The sequence below is a fragment of the Ostrinia nubilalis genome, chromosome 9 (genome assembly GCF_963855985.1).
Source record: "Ostrinia nubilalis chromosome 9, ilOstNubi1.1, whole genome shotgun sequence".
NCBI lineage: Eukaryota > Metazoa > Arthropoda > Insecta > Lepidoptera > Crambidae > Ostrinia > Ostrinia nubilalis.
This window is the reverse complement of record NC_087096.1, coordinates 2,400,031-2,421,022: the sequence shown is the minus strand read 5'-3', so window position 1 is coordinate 2,421,022 and position 20,992 is coordinate 2,400,031. Positions and strand designations below refer to the sequence as shown.

The following is a 20,992-nucleotide window of genomic DNA, read 5'->3' as shown; positions in this document are numbered from 1 at the left end:
TGATTCGACGAGCAGTATTTCGAAATGGAGTAGTGAACCCCTTTTACAATGACTTCTAGATTTGAAACGAAAAGACCTACGTAATCCAAAATTGAATTAATGGAGGCTAAAGTCTGGTTTGTTTATGAATGGAGCCAATGGGAAAGGGACTTCGTAATATAATTATGACCCAGCATTTCGCGATGCCTTCGGAATACTAATTACTGGTGGCAAATCTGCTTTCTCTAAAATGAAGTTAGACCTTACTATGGGTTCACTACTCCATTTCGAAATACTGCTCGTCGAATATTTAATTTAGTCTTCAATTTATAAAATCAGTTAACGAAAGCATCGAAAACCAACAAATTTATTTTATCTGTGATAATGTTTAAGCATTAAAGTTTGTCTGCGTGTAAGTAATTTATTAAATAAGTATTAATGACGTGAATTTACAAAACTTGAGAAATTTCAGACACGTGCAAAAACTAAACAATTTATTCAGGTATAGAGTAGGTAAGCTTCATCATCATTAAAACTTATTTCATTCACATTACTCAAGGTATTTTACACATATAAGAAACTTTGTATAGTAACTTCCATCTTTTTGGCTCTATTGTTACATTATTTGCCTAGACGCGTTCTCTACATAAAACATACCCTATGCCCTCCAACACCTAAAATGAAAACATATTGCTCTGAGTTGCAAATTACGAATGAAATTAAGGCTAAACGGTCAGACTAAAATTTATTTGTCTATTGAATAAAGCCGTTACCCTCGTCCAGCAAGCGATATAGGTCATTAACCGGCACTTTGTTATTAGTCCTGTCCTTTGGAGATATTGATGGTCCTTCTTTGGAGCTGAAGGTTACCTAAACACTATCAATAAAAGTCACAGTGTTTAATGTAAACAAAGACTCACTAATGATGCTATCAAAAGGAAACATGTTTTAACATGTTAATCATTAGATAGTGACAGTGATGTTTTCCGGACTAACATGAATGAAAGATCTGCAAGCATCGCAGACTCTAAGGCCGTACCCTTCCCACAAAATATCATTAATTAATATATCCTTTCATAAATTATATGTAAGCTACCTCGTATAATTTTATCTGTGATAATGTAAATGTAAACAAAGACAGCGGTTTGGAGAAAGAAGACTGTCCTGAAGGGGACCTCTACTGTGCTCTCCGAGTTTCTCACACGCACTAGGCAACAACTTTTTACGGAAGCAAGGAAAAGATTTGGCATCACAAATTGCTGGAGTTTTGATGGTAACATATTTGCTAAGTTGCCCAACGGGATGCGTCGCCAAATTCATTGTGAGCAAGATTTGGAGTGCCCCAAGCAGCCTGTTCCTGCTGGACCGGCGAGGGAGAGCCCAGCCACAGCGGACAAGAGGAGCAAGACCGCGTCCACCTCGGCCCCGCAGCGCTCCAAACGCACGGTCACCAAACAGGTTGCCGGGAAATAATTGTACCCTCCATAATATCTTCTGACTAGGCTGTTTCCTGAGGTACCTATACCCACATTTTAATTTTAAAGCACTATTATCTTTGTATACCTTTTACGAACACTTTTTCTCAAAATGTAAAGTAAATTGACAATTTAGCTGTCAGAGTGACATATGTCATTGTCACGTTCGTCCAGAAACGTGATAAAAACTTTTCTGTTCTGTTACATTTTTTTTTATAGTATTGTCCAGTTACTACGTTCCGTTTCACGTAAACATTTTTTTTTTTTTTTTATCGTTGGGTACCTCAAGAGCTTTTACTTTTTATTCAATGTTTTAGTTCGTTTTATTCTTAATGTAAGCCGGCAGGCCAGAGTGCAGTGCAGGTATATGTATATCGTATTTGTCTTTTATTTATATTCGTAGTTTAATTATTATTTTTGTCATATTTATATATTATTTTTATTTTTTATATTACAAATAGGCATGGATGACGAATCATTTTATTCTGCTCACGAGTTTTCTTCATTCGATGAAGACTCATTTCATGATACTTTATCCCTTAGAGATACGTTAAATCGTAACTTTTTGAACACAAAGCGGTTTCTCAATATTTGCCATATTAACGCTCAAAGTGTCCCCTCACATTATCCCGATCTCTTGGAAACTTTCACCGGTGAAAACCTTCATGCTGTCCTCGTATCGGAGAGCTGGCTCAAGCCATGCCTTGACTCCACATCCTACGCTCTCCCTGGTTTTATTTTAATTAGGAATGATCGGATTGGCAAGGGTGGTGGCGGTGTCGCCATATACTTGCGCAGCGACATCCCTCATAGGGTGTTGTGCATGTCGCCAGCTCCCTACAGTGCGTCCGCCGAGTTTCTCTTCGTCGAGATCAGTGTGAGGGGCATCAAGGCCGTCCTTGGAGTGGTGTATTGCCCTCCTGGTATCGATTACCTCTCCCAACTTGAATCCACCTTGGAACCCATTTGTACGGATTACACGCATCACGTGATCATGGGCGACTTCAACACCAATCTCCTTGTCAAATCTTCTTCTTCTACTAAGTTGTCATCACTCTTCACTTCCTTAAATCTGTCTATTCTTCCACTACAACCCACTCATCATAATATCGATTCCCCTGATACTTGGCTTGATCTAATTATCACCTCTTCCCCTGACTGTGTCATTGCGCATGGCCAATATGCTGCACCAGGCTTTTCACGCCATGACTTAGTTTTCGCGACCTATAGGCTCCACACCACCAAGCAAAAACCAACTACGGTGCTGATGCGTAACTTTGGCAAGGTGGATGCAGATGCCATTAAGCGCGATGCAGCATCGCTCGACTGGAGTCCGGTTCAGTCCGCGTCAACTGTAGATGATAAGGTGGCCTTATTTAATTCTAACTTGCTGTCTCTCTACGATGTGCATGCTCCGCTGCGACCTGTTAAACTTAAACATCTTCCTGCTCCTTGGATCTCGAGAGAAGTGCGTGCGGCGATGAACCGCCGTAATAGGGCTTTCCTCAACTTCAAACAAAATCGTTCTGACATAAACTGGTGTAAATATAAAGTTGCAAGAAACCGTTGCAATCAGATGGTGAGATCGGCCAGACGCGGTTATATCCATGATAACATTAATAACGCCTCGTCTGCGGATGTGTGGAAGTTCCTCAAAACACTGGGTATTGGCAAACGCCCTACCACACTTTCTCACTCTTCTTTCTCTTCTGATGAGCTAAACACCCACTTCTCCTCTGCTTCCACTTTGGATCCGCTCATCAGATCACAAACTATCAACGAGGTAACTTCCACAACTCTTCTACTTCCTGAAGTATTTATGTTTTCTGCTGTGTCTGGTGATGAGGTCAGGAAAATTATCCTCTCCATCAAATCCAAAGCCGTAGGTTTTGATGATATTAGCCGTACCATGATCCTTATCCTCCTCGAATTCCTTCTCCCTTTTATTACCCATATCATTAACTTTTCCTTATCCTCTGGTGTGTTTCCTCGCAACTGGTGCAAAGCCTTTGTAATCCCTCTACCCAAAATACCTAATCCTTCCACCTTAAATAATTTTAGGCCCATATCCATATTACCATTCCTCTCAAAAACCCTAGAGGCGGTTGTTCACTCCCAACTGTCCAAACTCACATTCACAAACAACCTCCTCAGTCCTTTCCAATCCGGTTTCCGTCCTGGCCACAGCACCAGCACTGCACTGCTCAAGGTGACGGAAGACATCAGAATGGGAATGGAACATGGCCAACTTACATTGCTTGTACTCATTGATTTCTCCAATGCCTTTAACACAGTTGACCATGAAGTCCTCCTATCGTTGTTATCCAGATACAATATGTCACCAGTTGTCATGGATTGGTTCGCTTCATACCTCTGCGGACGCCAACAGGCCGTACGCATAGATAAAACTACTTCCCACTGGCGTGACCTCGTGACCGGTGTTCCGCAGGGTGGTATACTTTCCCCTCTCCTTTTCTCTATTTTTATCAATTCCATCACCTTCGGTATTGGCTCGTCTCACCATCTGTATGCCGACGATCTTCAACTTTACCGACATTGCCGCTTTGACGAAATTGACCAGGCTGTACACCGCTTAAACGATGACCTTGAACATATCAGGGAATGGTCAAATCGTTACGGCGTTGCTGTTAATCCCAACAAATGCCAGGCGATAATAATCGGAAGCCAGCGACAACTCTGTCGTTTAAACATGGATAGTGTCTCAACTGTCACTTTTAATAGTGTGGACATACCATACTGTACTAGTGTTAAGAACCTTGGCCTATACCTTGACTCTACTCTTGGCTGGACGACTCAGGTCTCTGAGATTAGTCGGAAGGTCACTGCTACATTGCGTTCTCTTTGCAGATTAAAATATTTCCTTCCTGTCAAAACCAAGATTTTACTTGTCCACGCCCTAATTTTCCCGCTCATAGATTATGCTGATGTGTGTTATCCGGACCTTAATCAAGTTCTCCTTAACAAACTGGACCGCCTTCTCAACAATTGTATCCGGTTCATATTTTGTCTACGTAAGTATGACCACATCTCCTCCTACCGATCTGAGCTCAAATGGCTACCTGTTCCTCTACGGCGTAATGCCAGAATTCTCACTACACTTTTTACCATCTTAAACGACCCTAATGCTCCTTCCTATCTGAAATCTCAGTATACTCTTCTAAGTTCAACTCACGTAAGGCAACTTCGTTCCTCCAACAAACTTCTTCTTTCTACCCCATCCCACCGCACTGGTTTCCTCTCTAACTCATTCCTTCTCCAATCTATTCGCCTTTGGAACGCTCTTCCTGAGAACATTAGGCAGGCTCCCAGCAAGTTTGTGTTCAAATACTCTGTGCGCAAGCATTTCCTTGAACATATCTCGTCGTCTTGATCTCTCTTAAACCTTCTCGTTATCCACTGTATATTATGTATATGCATATATTTATGTAGGTATATATATATTTTGTATTAATTTATATTATAATATTTTATGTATTATATTAGATTTTATTTTTTTGTATTTGTACTATTTTGCACCGCCTACTTAAATTCTCTGTTTTGCTTAATTTTCTGGTTAGCTGGAAGAGAATGCCACATGGCATTAAGCTCGCCTGTTGTACCACTGTATTTTTATGTGTGCAATAAAGATTTTAAATAAATAAATAAATAAATATAATCCTACTAAATAATAGTCGTTCGTAAATAAAGGATCAGAGGCTGGCGCCGTGACCCGAATAATTAAGTATTACTATAATTAAGTATTCTATGTGTTTAACTTAACAATCGTTTCATGAACTCAAAGTTTAAGGCGATTAGTGTCCTCAATGACCTTGGGCGTTTGACCTTCACGCCGCGAGCAACACCCGCGTACCCCGCACCAAAAACTCCGATTTGACACCGATCAAAAATACACGGGCATAGGTAGATACAGAATAGAAGCTCTTTCTTCATACATTACTGCCTATTATTTTTAACTTAAATTGATGAACCTTGATGTCGGTGTCATTTAACTCAAGGTATTTAATAAAAATAACAAAATCCATGAACATTTTGTACGGGATAAAATTTTATTTTATTTTTCGTAAATTTTCTAATGCTTTTGTCGGTTCAGTCGTTCTCGAAATTTGAACAAACCCGACTTTATTACAAGCTTTTATTTAGCTTGCAATTTATGATGTATGTAGGTAATTACATAAATGTTTGTTCGGGTGGAATCTTACAAGCTGAATTAGTTGCAAGCTGAATTAGTTAGACCAACTTCCTGACGACAACTAGGCTAGATGACAAAATTTCAATTATTTGTCCGCCAGACAGATAATTAGAAAATATTAGACTCATATTTTTTATTTTCTTTCATAATTAAATAATAACAGTGCTACATCGAGTTGAAATGGCGCGATACGCCACGCTTGAGTAGAATTTTTACTCAAATGTGACGTCACGCGACATTTCAACTCAATATAATACTGTAATTATTCGATTATGGAAAAAATTTAAAAATATGAGTCTAATATTTTCAAATTATCTGTCTGACGGACTAAATAGAATTTCGATTTCATTACCCAGTCATCATCCCTGCCCTATTGGAACGCATTAGTACCTAGTATTGTCTATGGCCTAAAAAAGCAAATGTTTCTGCTTTTGTCTATCACTTATGAAGAATAAACTGAAAATGTATTTGTCTTTTTATTAGAAATCCTTCATCAATTGATTGAGTTCATATACATGTAATTCGGGTGACAATGCAATATTGTGATGACATGGAGCTGATCTGATGGTAGAGCTGGAATGCCAGTGGCCCCATAGCAACTCCGGGAATAAACGATTCCATCGAGTTTAGGCTCGTTTGATTTGTATTTATTTATTATTATACCTAAATAATTTCATTACAATTTTCTAAAAATTCACAAAAACTTAAAAATCTTGAAAACGGTGATATTTTTACTGGGGTCAAAATTGGACGTTAGGGAGACCATGGCGAGGCCTATCGATGGTTGAAGGGTTATCCATTGTTTTTGGGACACCCTGTATAAGCAAGTACCTAATGTTATGTAAGTAGGTACGCTACTTTGAAAATCATGAGTCTTCAATGTGGAGCTGGAATGTGGCCATAGGAATAGGCTAGTTTCTTTAAAAAAGACTTTTGGTCCGTCAAATTTACATTATCAAAAAATATTGGACACAGGATATTTTTATTTTTCAATTAAACAAGTAATTACGAAGATAATGATGCGATGAAATTCCGCGTGACGACACAAATCGCCACATTTTTAAGCATGCCTTGACGTCATGTGCCTCATCTTCTGAACTTTGGTGCGCTTCATCTCTTAAAATTTTCATAAGTTTAAAAAAGTGAAAAATACATTTAGAGTTTTTTTTTGGTAAGTTCACCGACGGACTTATTCAAACTCTTGCTACTTTCTTGCTTTATCCACGAAACATCCCTATTCTTCGAAATTATTACGATCTACAAACGGAAAATCTCTGCTACTACGCCGCAGTAAATTCTCCATCATAAATAAAAAGATTTTTTTTAAAACATGCTCTTGTATGCTAATAATTTTGGTTTCATGACATGCTCCTAAAATTCATCACCTTATAAGAGGATTTCAGTTTTTATCTGCGAAACTTTTTAATAATATACTGTACGTTTCATGGTTTGGTAATTTAGGGAAGTTTATTTGCACTTAACATGAAAAATATGGTATCAATGTACTGAGTACCTATGCACCTTCAGTGGCAACAACAAGGTCTACTGGGTACCTATCTACTAAAGGCATGAAATAGATTAATTTCACTAAAAATTAAAACCAACTCCAAAACGAATCACCAAAAGGTAGGACACCGACACCGACTCCGAAAATGGCTAATTTTGTAATCAGTATCCAAATTTTTAATAAGCTCTATAGAACAATTCAATACCACTTTATCTTAATTTTTGTTAATGTGACAGGAGGCAAACGAGCAAACGGATCACCTGTTGGTACCTAAATGATTACCGTCACCCATAGACACCCGCAGACCCAGGGGCGTTACAGGTGTTATTTTTAATTGTGGTATTTTCGCGAAGAAACATATTTAAAATCTAATTCTAATAAGTATGAAAAATATAAATTGTTTTCTTCACGTAAATCGATTAAGTTACAGATTCTGACTAGCTCCTAATTTGGATACTGATTGCAAAGGCCTAGTAAATAAATAACGTAATAATTTTTCTACTTGTATTTATCTAGTGCAGTTGTTTTGGAGTCAATTATAGTTTTTTTACACTAATAGATTCTATTCAGGTAGAAAATAGCGTCTGAGCGCGTCATAATTCAATTGTATCGTCTGACTGCACGTACTCTATGAACAATTCTGACATAAAATCTATTGTCGAACAAAAGCTGGGTTGCACCATCTTACTTCAACTTTGACAAGCGTCAAAAGTCTGTCTAACTCCATACAAAAAACACCGGTTATCGCCAAAGCTACGGTCAAAGTTAGGTCACGTCAGGTGGTGCAACTTAGCCAAAGAAAAAATTCATTTTGATCGCTAATGTCAGTTTGCAGCGAGTGACACAACCTCCCCGTCTGAAGGCCAGCGGCCGACTGCCGCCCGCACCCCGCGAAGGCCCCCTCAACAGCAAAACGTTCGGAATTTATCAAAAGTAAAATTTATGAATGAAAGTAATGTTCGATTGAAAAACGCAACGTGTCATTTAAAGATTAAAGAATTCCCAATCTATTCGTGCAAAAATCTTTTAAATTAACATAGCCGTTTTGGAGGAGTAGGGAATTTAAGTAAAAAATCGATGTCCCGTATTTATTTTTTTAATCCAAAACAAAGAGACGTAGCGAAAATTCAAACGTCACAAATGTAGTCCTTGAACTGTTGTATAACATATATTTTTTTCAACTATTTCTGTCCAGCAGTAAAAGAGGAGTAGGCTTTACAAAATGCCCATTTGGCGCGGATTGAGGACACTAATCGCCTTAAGGCCTCGTTAATTTGAAACTAGGTATTCGTACGCGTGTCGTGGTCAAATATAATTAGCTAAGTAATGAAATATGGTTTAGATTATAACAGATTTTCAAATTAGGGTGTTAGTAATTTACTTAAAACTACTATTTAAATTAAAAGCTTTTCATTAGCAAAATTTAAAGGACATTTATTTGGAGGGAAACACTATCATAGATATATCATTAGGTAATTGATTAAATTCTCAGTTTAATGCAATAGGATACCTGTAGCTTTACCTCAAAGTAACTAAATAAAATGACATTGATTGATCTCCAACTAAGCAAACATTATACCAACTTATTTGTATTGAGTCGCTATAAAATAAACGGTGTTAGTACAAAGGGAATTACTATTAACTACATGGCGCTCACAAAATTGATAGCACTGTCACGATAGGTTGACGACCCCGCATTACTAAAGCATTATCTAGCACTTTGAAGTAATTATGATTAGATCATCGAGATCAGGGTTTCCCAATTTTTTTTTGCCAAGGAACCCTAATTGTTTATACTTTTCCTAGCGGAACCCCCGTACTACTCCGTCCGCATGCCCTGCCCCTCCCTTGTGCGTAAACAAGTCGGTGCGAGCGAACAACGTCGGTCACGAAACGTGGGATAATATTTTTTACGGAACCCTTGCGGCCTTTCCACGGAACCCCAGGGTTCCGCGGACCACCATTCGGGAACCGCTGATCTAGATCAGATCATTACTATAGATAGATCAGACAAAATAAATTTACGTAACCTATATTTTATACAATTAATTTGTAGTGTCTCTGATGTATTAGAATTGTGTGTATGCCTATGCATATTATTATCTGACAAACAGTTTCAACTTTTAAGTAGGTACTTACATTATGACAGTCTCGCTGTTGATTTGATTACACATAGAGTTAATACTAGACTACTTTTTAATGTAAAAAAGGTCGCCTATAAAATAAACAATAAATGCTTTGACTTCGGATATACAGTCCCACTTTCATTTACCCGACGGCCTGCAGAGAGTTTAGTCACAGCATAGGCCAATAATATGTTATTTTGTAGGTGCCAATAGAAGCTGCTCATCTCTACGACGGCGTCACCCTCTGGGCCAGGGCTGCAACGGCAGCAATGCGAGCTGGACTGCAGCCGACAGATGGAGCCACTTTGATGAAGTTGCTCCGACCCACCACCTACCGCTCCGTCCAGGGTTTTGATGTAATTTATTAATTATTGTAACATAGCAATATTACTTAAAGCATCTAAGGGTTGCACCATCTTATTGTGCTATAACGCCGTATACTCCCTACAAAAAACACTGGTTACCGTTATAGTTACGGTCAAAGTTAGGTGGTGCAACTCAGCCTTAAGATACTAAAGCTTGTACTGCTTGTACAGACGATAGCACGTCAAGGTAAACATTGAAATCTTATGTCGTTGTGATAGGTGCTACTTTGTAACGAAAATGTATAATCTGAAGTACTATCGACTGTACAACAACAGTAAAACTCATTCAGCTGTGAGGAATTAACAGAAAGCGAAAGCAACGTTCATATTTCATGACAAAAGCATATTCTTGTCGGCACTGAGTCTCCTAAATTCTCGACAACGGGCTTACCTATATTTAGATTACTTGGAAAGGTAAAATGGTTTTAGTAAATTTGACACCACAAATTACAAGTAAAACTTTCTAATAAATAGATAAATGTTTGTTTACCAGGTAAAAATGGACAACAGCGGAGACGCCGAGGGTAACTTCACAGTCATCGGCCTAGTCGCTGACGAGAGCGCGGCGGGAGGGTGGAGTGCGCAACCAGTCGCTACATTCCGCTACGCCAATACTTCTGACGTGTTACCAGTATGTATTATTAGATTTTTTCAAGATTAAGGATAAAATAAACAAGAATACTATCAAAAAGCTGTAGGTAAAACATTAAGCACAAAGCAAAAAGCCCTATTCATAAAACAATATTCATGCAAGTTTTCAGTACCCAATTACTGAAAGTTTCAGGCCATCTTGAATGTAGATAAGATTAGACACCGACCCGCGTCACCTGAAATTTTACACTTAGCAACTTTTATTATCAGGAAGTTTCTGAATTAGGTTGGCACTAAGGACGAAAGCTGGATGTAGGTATAGGTACCTTACATTTTCCAAAAAAGCAAAAAATAATAAAAGCGATACCAAGAAAAGCAAAAATATAACAAAAGACATTATGTAGCGATGATAAAGAAACATAATTGGTGTTTTAAAAGGAATTGGTAGGCGCCAGCAAGATAGCTTGGATCGGGGGTCAGCCTCCTGTAGCAGAACCAGCGTGTGGCTTCAATGGTGCCAAGTGTGCCAACCCCAAGGAACCTGGAGTCCTCACGGTGGTAGCCGCGACCGCAGTCGCAGCGGCCGCCATGTTGGCTGCTGCCCTCTTCGCTCGCCACTACAGATACGAGCAGAAGCTTGCTTCGGTCTTGTGGAGGATCGAAGCAAAGGACTTGACTTTCATATCGACGTGCAGTAACGATAAGGTGAGAGACGTGTAATTAGACCTGTAACGTTACCTTAATTTATTCTGGGGGCTAATGTGAGTTTACATCAAACGTCGTCACTAGCGAGCGCGTTAAAGAAAATAATACACTGGTCATCACAAAAATCGGCCCACCTACTTTTTACAGGAAAACTCGTTTCTACTGACACAATTATGGTGCCCCAACAATATTGGTGTTATTTGAAACCCCAATAAATATCCTCAAAGAAAAACACATTTAATTTCTTAATAAACGATTAACATATACAATAAACGCGACTTGAAAAAAGACCTCACTTTGGGCTCACCTCTACTGTTTGACGTACCTAAACTCACACTACGCCCTCTGTTTCAAATGTCACAAGACTCTGAAATACGATATCAAGGGCATCTGCTGCTTAATTAGTATTCACGTGGCAGTATACAAATAACAAAATTGAATATCAACATGTATGCCGTTCAGTTGTTTTTTGATGATAGCCAATACATTTTCGCTGTCATCAAAAAAATCAACAGTGGCCTTTAGGGTAATAATTCAAATTTTAATAAAACGATCTCCAAAAATAGAAACTTGCCAAATTTTGGTCTCGAAGCGCTGGTAGGGAAAAAAGATTATGAGACATATTATGAAGGCTCCATAAGAGTAAAACTTTTAAAGTATTTATTTTTTTCAATTATTCTTTCTTTTTCTTAATATTTGACGATTTGTAAGCACTATTTTTAATAGTTTAAGCAAATAAAGGAATTTTGACTTTGACTTAAGACATAAATACTTACGAATCAATGAATTTATTGAGACAAAGTTAGTAAATATAAAGTTCATAATGGTACATACAATAAATACGTAATATATTATTCGTAATCCATATACACTCACTCACCTTAAGGCCGGGTAGCAGAGAAAATGGCGAAAATGAGGTTTTCATTTTTCATTTTTGAGGTACTAAACAGTAAAATTAAAGGCTAAGATTTTTATTGGGCATAGTTGAGGATATTTTCTAGGGCTATTAACGGATGGAAACACGATTTGATGAAGTTGACTCGATAGAATAAATTCCCAAAGTTACCTCTAGGTATTCGTTTTCTATTTATGGTTTTATTTTTAAAATAAGCGATTTCAGATTCTAAATCTTTTACTAAACTAAAGTTCAGAAATAACTTGAGGGCTTTTAACGGATGAAATTTTTATATTGCGTCTTATTTAGTTACTATGTTAAAAAATGTGGAAAAAATCGTCCATGACGGCTTGGACAATCTCAATCAGTCGCGCGGTGGCGCTTACGGAGGACGGACGCGTGTCAGTTTTTTGGCCTTGACAGTTCGCGATTTGTCAATATTTTTGACAATGATGACTTTGATGAGTCACAGTATAATAATATCAGTGTTACTGGAGAAAGCTTAAATTTTTGGTAATTAAAAATTATCAATTTTGTCTACCTATTGAAATTTAAATCGTTCGCATCCTTTTAAACGAAGACTCTACTCATGATACATAGTACATTCCTCAAATATGAGACAAAACCAATAAGTTAAAATTACATTTTAATAGTACCTACATACAATCGTCTTACACTCTTTAGAAGAGCACACTGACACAAATAAATAATAAAACATACTGTCTAAGGTCTGTAGCTAAAGGTCTAAGCTGTAAGATAGAAGAATCTTCTATCCAAAAAGATGGCAGATGCAGCAGATGTCAACGGATTTAAAACTGGAGTTCATATGACTCCTTGTAGACTTGAGTCTCTAGAGCGTCCCTTCCTCCACCATGCGTAAGAATGTTTCAAAAATACTGTCTAAGGTCTGTAGCCTAAAGGTCTAAGCTGCAAGATAGAAGAATCTTCTAGCCAAAAAGATGGCAGATGCAGCAGATGTCAACGGATTTAAAACTTGGGGTTCATGTGACTCCTTCTAGACTTGAGTCTCTAGAGCGTCCCTTCCTCCACCATGCGTAAAAGTTTTCCAAAAATACTATCTGAGGTCTGTAATAAAAGTCTAAACTGCAAGATAGAAGAATCTTTTAGCCAAAAACATGGCAGATGCAGCATATATCAACGGATTTAAGACTGGATTGGACCTTGCAATGTTATCCTCTCATTGTTATCTGTAATGTAAATTATTTTTAAAATGTATTTTAAAAATAAAATGTTCGTTTTATTATTTCAATAATTTGACATCGTTACATTGATCATGATCATCATGATCATCGTTACATTCCCTCCAATATGGTCGAGTGAAGCGATGGCTGGTTCACTCGTCATGTCTGTGAACAGGCGCTGCTTTCGGGGACTGGTCAATCCAAGTTATTCAAATTTATGTATGCGAGTCATTTCTACTAGTATCTTAATATGTAAGTCTAGATATTAGCACGTCACTACCTTGTTTAATATACCACGCAATCTTGTATACCCATTCTTATAAGATACACCATACAAGAATGCATGGTAAATTCAGTGAACTGCTCCTGAATCGAATGTACCTACTACTACTATTTATATTAACCGGCAGACAGTGGTGACTGAGTTTGTTGCGGCGCTTCTTCTCAGCACTTGCCAAATGTTGGTCTCGAAGCGCTGGTAGGGTAAAAAGATTATGAGACATGTAGAGGCTCCTTAAGAGCAAAATGACGATTTGTAAGAACTATTTATTAGTCTAAACAAATAAAGAAATTTTGACTTTGACTTTGACCTCTCAACTCAACTACACAAACACCTTTGTTCGCAACTGTACTGACGAAACCTCGATATTATACCGTTCATTTAAGATGGCAAGCTTTTTGCTGCAGTAATGCACTCCAGGTAACCGTGTGTGATGCTTATTGCTCATAGCGATTTTCGATACAGAGCCCCGTACATACGTTATACATAAATTATGGAAAGAAAACACCCAGACCAATACAAACAAATATGTACCTATGCAATTTTAGTATGATATTTTTATTTATTAATAAACAAAAAGACTGAACAAAATTGATGCGTGTACTGATTAATGTAATTAACCACATGCAAAGCTTTGTGAATTGCAACAACTATAATTTATTATCCAAGCTCTAAATAATCGCTACTACGAGTAACTGATCATAAAATGTTTTTCCAATCGCTCAAGCTCCCGAGGATCTACCGATAGGTCGGGTGACGTAATCTTGAAATTCTTTTAGCCGGCGCGGAACTTCCGGAAGGTCGGGTGACGCCACGCCTCTTTGAACCGTGTTTACTTTGGCAGTTATATTCTATATTTATTCGATTCTAAAATATATTCCCAAAAATTTTGAAAGTTGTTTTAATTTGTATCACTTGGATATGATTTGTATTAGAAAGTGCTGTGAGTGTGACGCTTGAACGGAAGGAAGTCAAACCTAACCTAACCAACTGCGTATTTCTATACTGTGTAGCCGCGAGAGCTCTTTGGCGCGCTGTCTTCGGCGAAGTATTGCGCATATTATTATAGCGCGCAGATTTTGACAGCGCGAAATACCTACTTTAGCAGAAATACCAAGCCTTAATTATTGCTGATGTATCATTAGTATACGTGTACATCATCAGAGTGAATGAGCAGTTTGATTACGAAAACATTTCAAATACCTACCAGTAATATTCGTATCTCGTGACAGAAAATAATTTGACGAACAATATACATCGATATGTGTTTCAGATCAATACTAAAAATATCAATAATATTAATAATACTAAGTACTAAATATTATATAAGGTGTTATTTTTTATACTGATCATACTTTACCAACGCATCTAATAAAATCATACAAATACAACCCAAGTGTTTTTAAAAAAAAATTCAGGCTAGTTTTCGAGTAAAACGACAAAGAATGTTACGAAAAAAATAAAGAATAAATCATCCTTTGAGCGCGGTGAGTATTCGTTTACGCACTATCGTAGTAGCCGGCCGAGGGCAACGACCGCTGCCACGTGCCGCGCCGCGTGAGTCGGCCATATTGATATCGCTGCCAGCCAGTCGCTCCGCGCCCACAGCCCGCGTCGAGCCGCCGATCGGCATGCGGGAGCGCAACAACTTAGACAATCGTCCCAGTCCGTTCAATGTGCCCAAACGTATTGCAGTGTATGTGCGAGTTATTACAATGCCGCGCTTAATAAATAACAAAACGCATGTGAAATTATGTTTCGGGCACACTAACTGGCCGACGAGAAACATTGACGAGTCGAAAACCTTCACACCTTGCTTGTTTGGAGCCGCGCAGCGCTTCAGGGAGCGCAGCCGTATCCTGACTTGACGAGATCCCGTGCGCTTCGAGGACGAAGTTCTGGAGTTCAATTTCAATCACCGGCACAGTGCTGGCGGTACCCAGATGCGAGCGCCGCAGACGGCGGCTTTTGCATAAAAATACGGAATGCCTTATCAAGGAGTTGTTGCCAGAGGGCCACGACCGCGACCGAGTTCTATCGATGGATATTGCGGAAGTCTACCTAGGTACATACCTACAGTGTGATGCGGAAGTCTACCTAGGTACATACCTACAGAGTGCTTGTTTACGCGAAAGGGACTTTTTCCGTAAAAAAGTTAGTGCGCGAATTGTGAATACAACATCCGACGTGGTGTCTAGTGAACAGCAAGCAAGTGTGCAGCCCGGAAGCATTACCTAAATTCGATCATGGCTAGATTAGACAGTGCAAGACAGTGTTTACGTGAACATTCAACAAAGGCTTGACGTTCAAAATGTATTGTGATTAGTGTAATAATAACCTAGGAACTTTAAATAACAACATTCAAAATAGGTAAATGTGTGAATAAGTAAAATCAATGAATCTAAAGTGTGATGGCAAATCATAATTTAGGAATTAAAACCAGGAAAATTGATCAGTGAGTTTTATTTACAACACCTATTCATATTCAATATTAGGGTGCATTTCCACTGAAGCGAAGCGAAGTAGTAATAGGTATGTACCTATCATTTTTTTATTACGTCTCTAAATAAATTGCGTAGGCATTACGAAACCGTAGATATTGAATTCCAATTTCTATCCTTTTTTAAATTTCTATTTTAACGCGGATGATTCGCCTCGGTTCGTTGGAAAAGTCCCCCGCTATTACACTAATGAAAATACACTTATTTACCTACTTAAGTGGCTAGATTTTGTTTCTCCCAGCGCGTAGTACCTATTAACATGACGTAACATCGTACATACTCACGAGTGATATTTTTTGGTAACGTAGGTTTAGTGTAATCTAACCTTTATGTGTGTGAACGTTGAATGAACGCGCGCGGCCATTGTTCGTACTCGTATGAATGAAATGAGTAAAGAAAGAGAGAGAGGCAGTGAGTGAAGACAGGATGGTTGTAAAAATAATATCTTTTTTTTTGTTAGGAAAAGTAAAAACAAAAACTAGCCTGATTTTTTTTTTAAAAACACTTGGGTTGTATTTGTATGATTTTATTAGATGCGTTGGTAAAGTATGATCAGTATAAAAAATAACACCTTATATTTACATAGACGAACTGTAACAGAGAACTCACTTAATTATCCAATACCGATATTTATCTATTGTAATTAAAAACTGTAAACGAAATAAAACAGCTAGTAGCTATGGAACTACTGTATTTGTTTTCGTCAGGAAAATAAGTAGGTACTTGAATTTGTATACCCACCAGCCACGGGGGCAGCTAGTGGATTTTCTAGGGTTCTCCCTGCTTTCTGCCCTTCTAGGCAGGGCCTACCCACTAAAAACCTGGCGTTGCCCTTGGTAAGCCACGACCTGGTAAAGTAGAAGCAGGCCGCTACCAACAGGGCGATTTGGAAGTCATTGGGGGAGGCCTATGTTCAGCAGTGGACGTTGTGTGGCTGAAATGATGACGATGATAATGATTCGTCCGCGTTTCGTCCACCCGTAGCCCGTCAGTAGCTGGGTCATCTGGTAGGTTAGACGACGTCGTAGCCACTCCGCTAGGACAGGCAGAAGTTCCTGCACTAACGGCCAAGCCCTTGCAGCACATGGAATTACCACCTTTGACTTAGTATCTTGTTTCCACCCAAGTTAAGTATAGGCAGATGGATAATGTAAATGTGCTGCAACATCCAGACTGAATTTTGCAAATGAGAGAACGGTAAAAAAATATAAATTCAATTGAATAAAAATCAAGGTTTGTGATAATTAATTGCCCACAGAAGAACATAAATATGTCAGTCACCTATGAGCAATAAGTATTTTTGTAAGGGTCTGAAATTAAATTCTATATTATATCATTTTTATTTATTTAAGCACGATATATTTCATGAGATATCACGGAAGTTTCCCAAATTTAGGATCTCCGAGGATTTAATATTGTCATGCCAAGTAGACATCCCATTTTATCACTTTACGCATTAATGATTTGATGCGATCTTGCTAACGAATTTCTTTATTCGGTTTTATGAGTAGAGGGTTTTTTTACGAGGCAATGTTTTAATAAAGCTGTAAGAAATTATTTGAGGTCTTGTGACATACTTGAGAAAATAGAGCAGCAGTAGTAGATATTTACCAAACCCTTAAAAATTTAATTGATATTGCAAATAATATTGTAATTCCTTTTTGAGGTCTGATACTTACTCTCTTCTGAAAAAGACACTGGCAGTTCAGGCTCTGTTTTTTTATCATAATTAAAAATAATTTAGCAAAATTTATTGAAGCCGACTACGCGAATTCGAGACATTACACAGATGACGTTTATTGTGCCGTAGCAGCTACAGTAGTTTATGACCAATTTTTTAGATTAAAAGCGATTGCTAGGTATATGGATGACTCTTAATATCTGTCTAGTACGTGCACGTAAATTAGAATAATAAATTTTAACCATTAATTAACTATAGCCTCGAGCGAGTCTATTCCACGATGTCATATAACAACAATATTTCAGTGTCTAGGTCACCTTTACTTGTAGCCTTTCCTTTTGGACTCAAATTCAGGCGTCTAGATGAAGCTAGATATTGTAATTACCCGTCCGTTTATTTTGTAGTTAGTTAATTACTATTAAATATTACTAAACTAATTACGAACATTATTCTGTTCGTAGAATTAATTAGTATTTTATTAACACTTCGTAGTAACGGCAAGGCAAATTAATTAGAAAATTAAGTTTATCTAGTAATCAAGGTTAGGTACTACAAGATGTTACAGACAGTAAACAAATAAGTACATACCTACTCATCTCACTAAAATTAATTCCTTTATTAAAATACGTCGAAGACAAAAAACATTTTCAGTAAATAATAATTACTTAGTTCAAGTAGCTTTGTCCCATTTCAGGGCTATCAATGCCATGAAACAAAATGAGTAAGGCTTTTCAGTAGACACCAGTCGATCATTTCACTGCATTTACTTCCTATTTAAGATCTACTCATAATCAAAATCCATAAGAAAAACATAAGTTTGGAAGACCAACGAATGCTGTAGCGATTTTTTTCCACTGCCTCGTAATTTCAAAAGTTCTGTTTCAAAAAACAGCGTTTGTCCGAACAACGGCATTCGAAACTAGGGGTAACCATTTCCATTGGTATGTAACACAAAATTCTTGTTACAGCCTATAACAGCTCAAGAAGACGACACCCGGCGCGCACATACTACTATTGCGCTATGTCGCGGCAACATAGTTGCTGTAAAACGGCTTCGGAAGAAAAGCATCGACGTTACAAGAGCCATCAAGAAAGAGCTAAAGCAGGTATTTTTAAAGCTATACTATGCTTAAAAACGGTTAAAAGCAGGTCGGACTTGTATTTAAAGTTTCGTAGCAACAATACCACTATAGCTCTATGTCGCGGCAACATAGTAGTAGCTATAAAGCGACTTCAGAAGAAGATCATCAACGTTACAAGAGCCATCAAGAAAGAGCTAAGCAGGTATGTTTAAAGCTTAAAGTATGCTTAAAAACGGTTAAAAGCAGATCGACTTGTATTTAAAGAGTTTCGTAGCAACAATTACTATAGCTCTAGGTCGCGGCAACATAGTGGCTGTGAAGCGGTTTCGGAAGAAGAGCATTGACGTTACAAGGGCAATCAAGAAGATTAAGCAGGTAATTAATTATATTTGATATTTAGAAATGGCTATGAAATTAAGGCCCAGTTTCCACCAAGACGGAGCGGAACAGAGCAGATATTTGTTTTGAATAACCAATCAGATTTCATTCCACAATCGCTCCGCTTCGGTGAAAATGGATCGAGCTGTGCGGAACGGAGAGATGTTGAAATTATGAAATATGATTGGTTATTCAAAACACTTTTCTGCTCCACTTTGCTCTGCTTTGGTGGTGGAACCCGGGCCTAATACACACTTTGTGGATTCACGTCGTAGATACGGTTATGGTTCAAAAGATTTAGGGATTTATATTGGCCTTGTGAGCCGACTAGAATCTAGATATATTTTTGACGTGGATACATAGGAGCCTTAGTAACAGGATTCTCTTTAAAGCCCTTAAATGGTTCTGAAAGTAAAAATCTGTAACAGAATCCGATCTCTGAATTTTGAGATATCTAGCCTTAAAGTACTTTTCTATTTATAAGAGTTGTAAACTTCGTTCTGGGGGTCTACTGGACAAAAGATTTCTGTGAATCGCCGCTATTAATCTCTCTGCCATACCCCTGTCAGAGAGCGGGAGAGAGACATTTAAAGATCGGAATAAAATTGAAATCAGTTTCCGAAGTAAAATAGAAGGTACCAACTAGGTAGGTACTTATATGGGATGTAAATTTTCATATCGTGAATTATTTGGAACTGAACACAAAGTTTTAGGAATTACTGCTCAACAGTATTCTTATATTCTTTTTTCATCTTGAGAAGTTGTAGGGCCGAGTTAGTTCTACAATTACTGTTTGAAGTAAATGACCCGTCTGAGAGTAGGTACGGCTAACTCACATTGAGTGTTGATTGGGAAACGCATCCAGGGTTTCAATTAACATTAATGGTGTACTTAGAACTAGTAGAACTTGGACCCAAGGCTGAAAGTTGAATGAAACAAACTAACTACTCAATTACTACTGTTGTCTAACGCCTAGTAACGCCTCCTCGAAAACTTTTTAAGTACAAAATAATTAAGTAAATGAATACACTTGTGACACGATGTTTTTTACTTCTGGTACAACTTTGCCGGTATATTTCTTATGAATGACTTAATTACATGTTCTAGAATACCAGAAAATTTTAAGGGATATGTTTTTTGAGCAAATAGCAATTTTGGAGTTAAATTATGCATTACTTCCTTTAAATGTTCATAATATTTCAACTTGAAAATTCCTGGATTTTTTCATTCGCAACTCCCTTTAAACTTTGTACAATTTAGATGGAATTTTTTGAAAGCGAGACGACACTGAAAAATTACACCCTCTGAACAATTTGTAAAATACTGTCCATTTTCGTTTGTTAATGTCATAGTTTTATTAAAACTGAGAGAGAGTAGATAAATTGAACTTTTACATGATGTTGAGAGCCATTTTGTACTTGGATTGCATTACGTAAAATGAAAGCAATGTGTAGTTAGCACGTGTTATTTGACATTATTTGTGTTTGGCAGTGATGTTTAAAGTTATAATATCATGTAATATAAACATTTTAACAACATAACTTTATTGGACTACATCAGCACGTGGCCTAACCAAAAGTTTATGTTGTCAATTTTCTGGGTAGTAGCGTAACTTTTGGAACAAAATTGTGACTAAATAACTAAACTACCAAAGTTGACGCTATCGTATAATAGTCTAAATTAAGAAAATTGTTGGATATCAAATAGATAAATAATAAAGTTTGAGGCAAGGATTTTCAGAACATATTAATTATACGAGGCTATCTTGTAATTATATCACATCTTCTAAATTGAGCAGCTTATTTCAATGCTAACACCTGAGACGGTAAAAAATATAATCCTTAATGAAGAAACCAATAAAGTTCCCGACATCTCAGTCTTCTAACTGGAAACGGAAGCTGGGAGCGGAAGCAGTGAGGAAGTAATTAATTAACAGAGGTAAATAACCAACAAGACTTGGTACCAATGCTTCCTTGATTAATTCATCTTCCTTTAGTCAAGCATTTTGAAATTCA

The 20,992-nt window shown here is 37.6% G+C and overlaps 1 protein-coding gene across 1 annotated transcript in view; it reads left to right on the top strand.

Annotated features, from left to right (window-relative positions):
• Window positions 1–20,992, top strand: part of LOC135074795 (guanylate cyclase 32E) — a 61,444-nt gene that overhangs the window by 26,726 nt on the left and 13,726 nt on the right. The window contains exons 6-10 of the mRNA XM_063969176.1: window positions 8,978–9,033; window positions 9,501–9,653; window positions 10,156–10,293; window positions 10,692–10,958; window positions 18,486–18,623. Coding sequence (XP_063825246.1) covers window positions 8,978–9,033; window positions 9,501–9,653; window positions 10,156–10,293; window positions 10,692–10,958; window positions 18,486–18,623 — 752 coding nt within the window. The remainder of the gene's footprint in view (window positions 1–8,977; window positions 9,034–9,500; window positions 9,654–10,155; window positions 10,294–10,691; window positions 10,959–18,485; window positions 18,624–20,992) is intronic.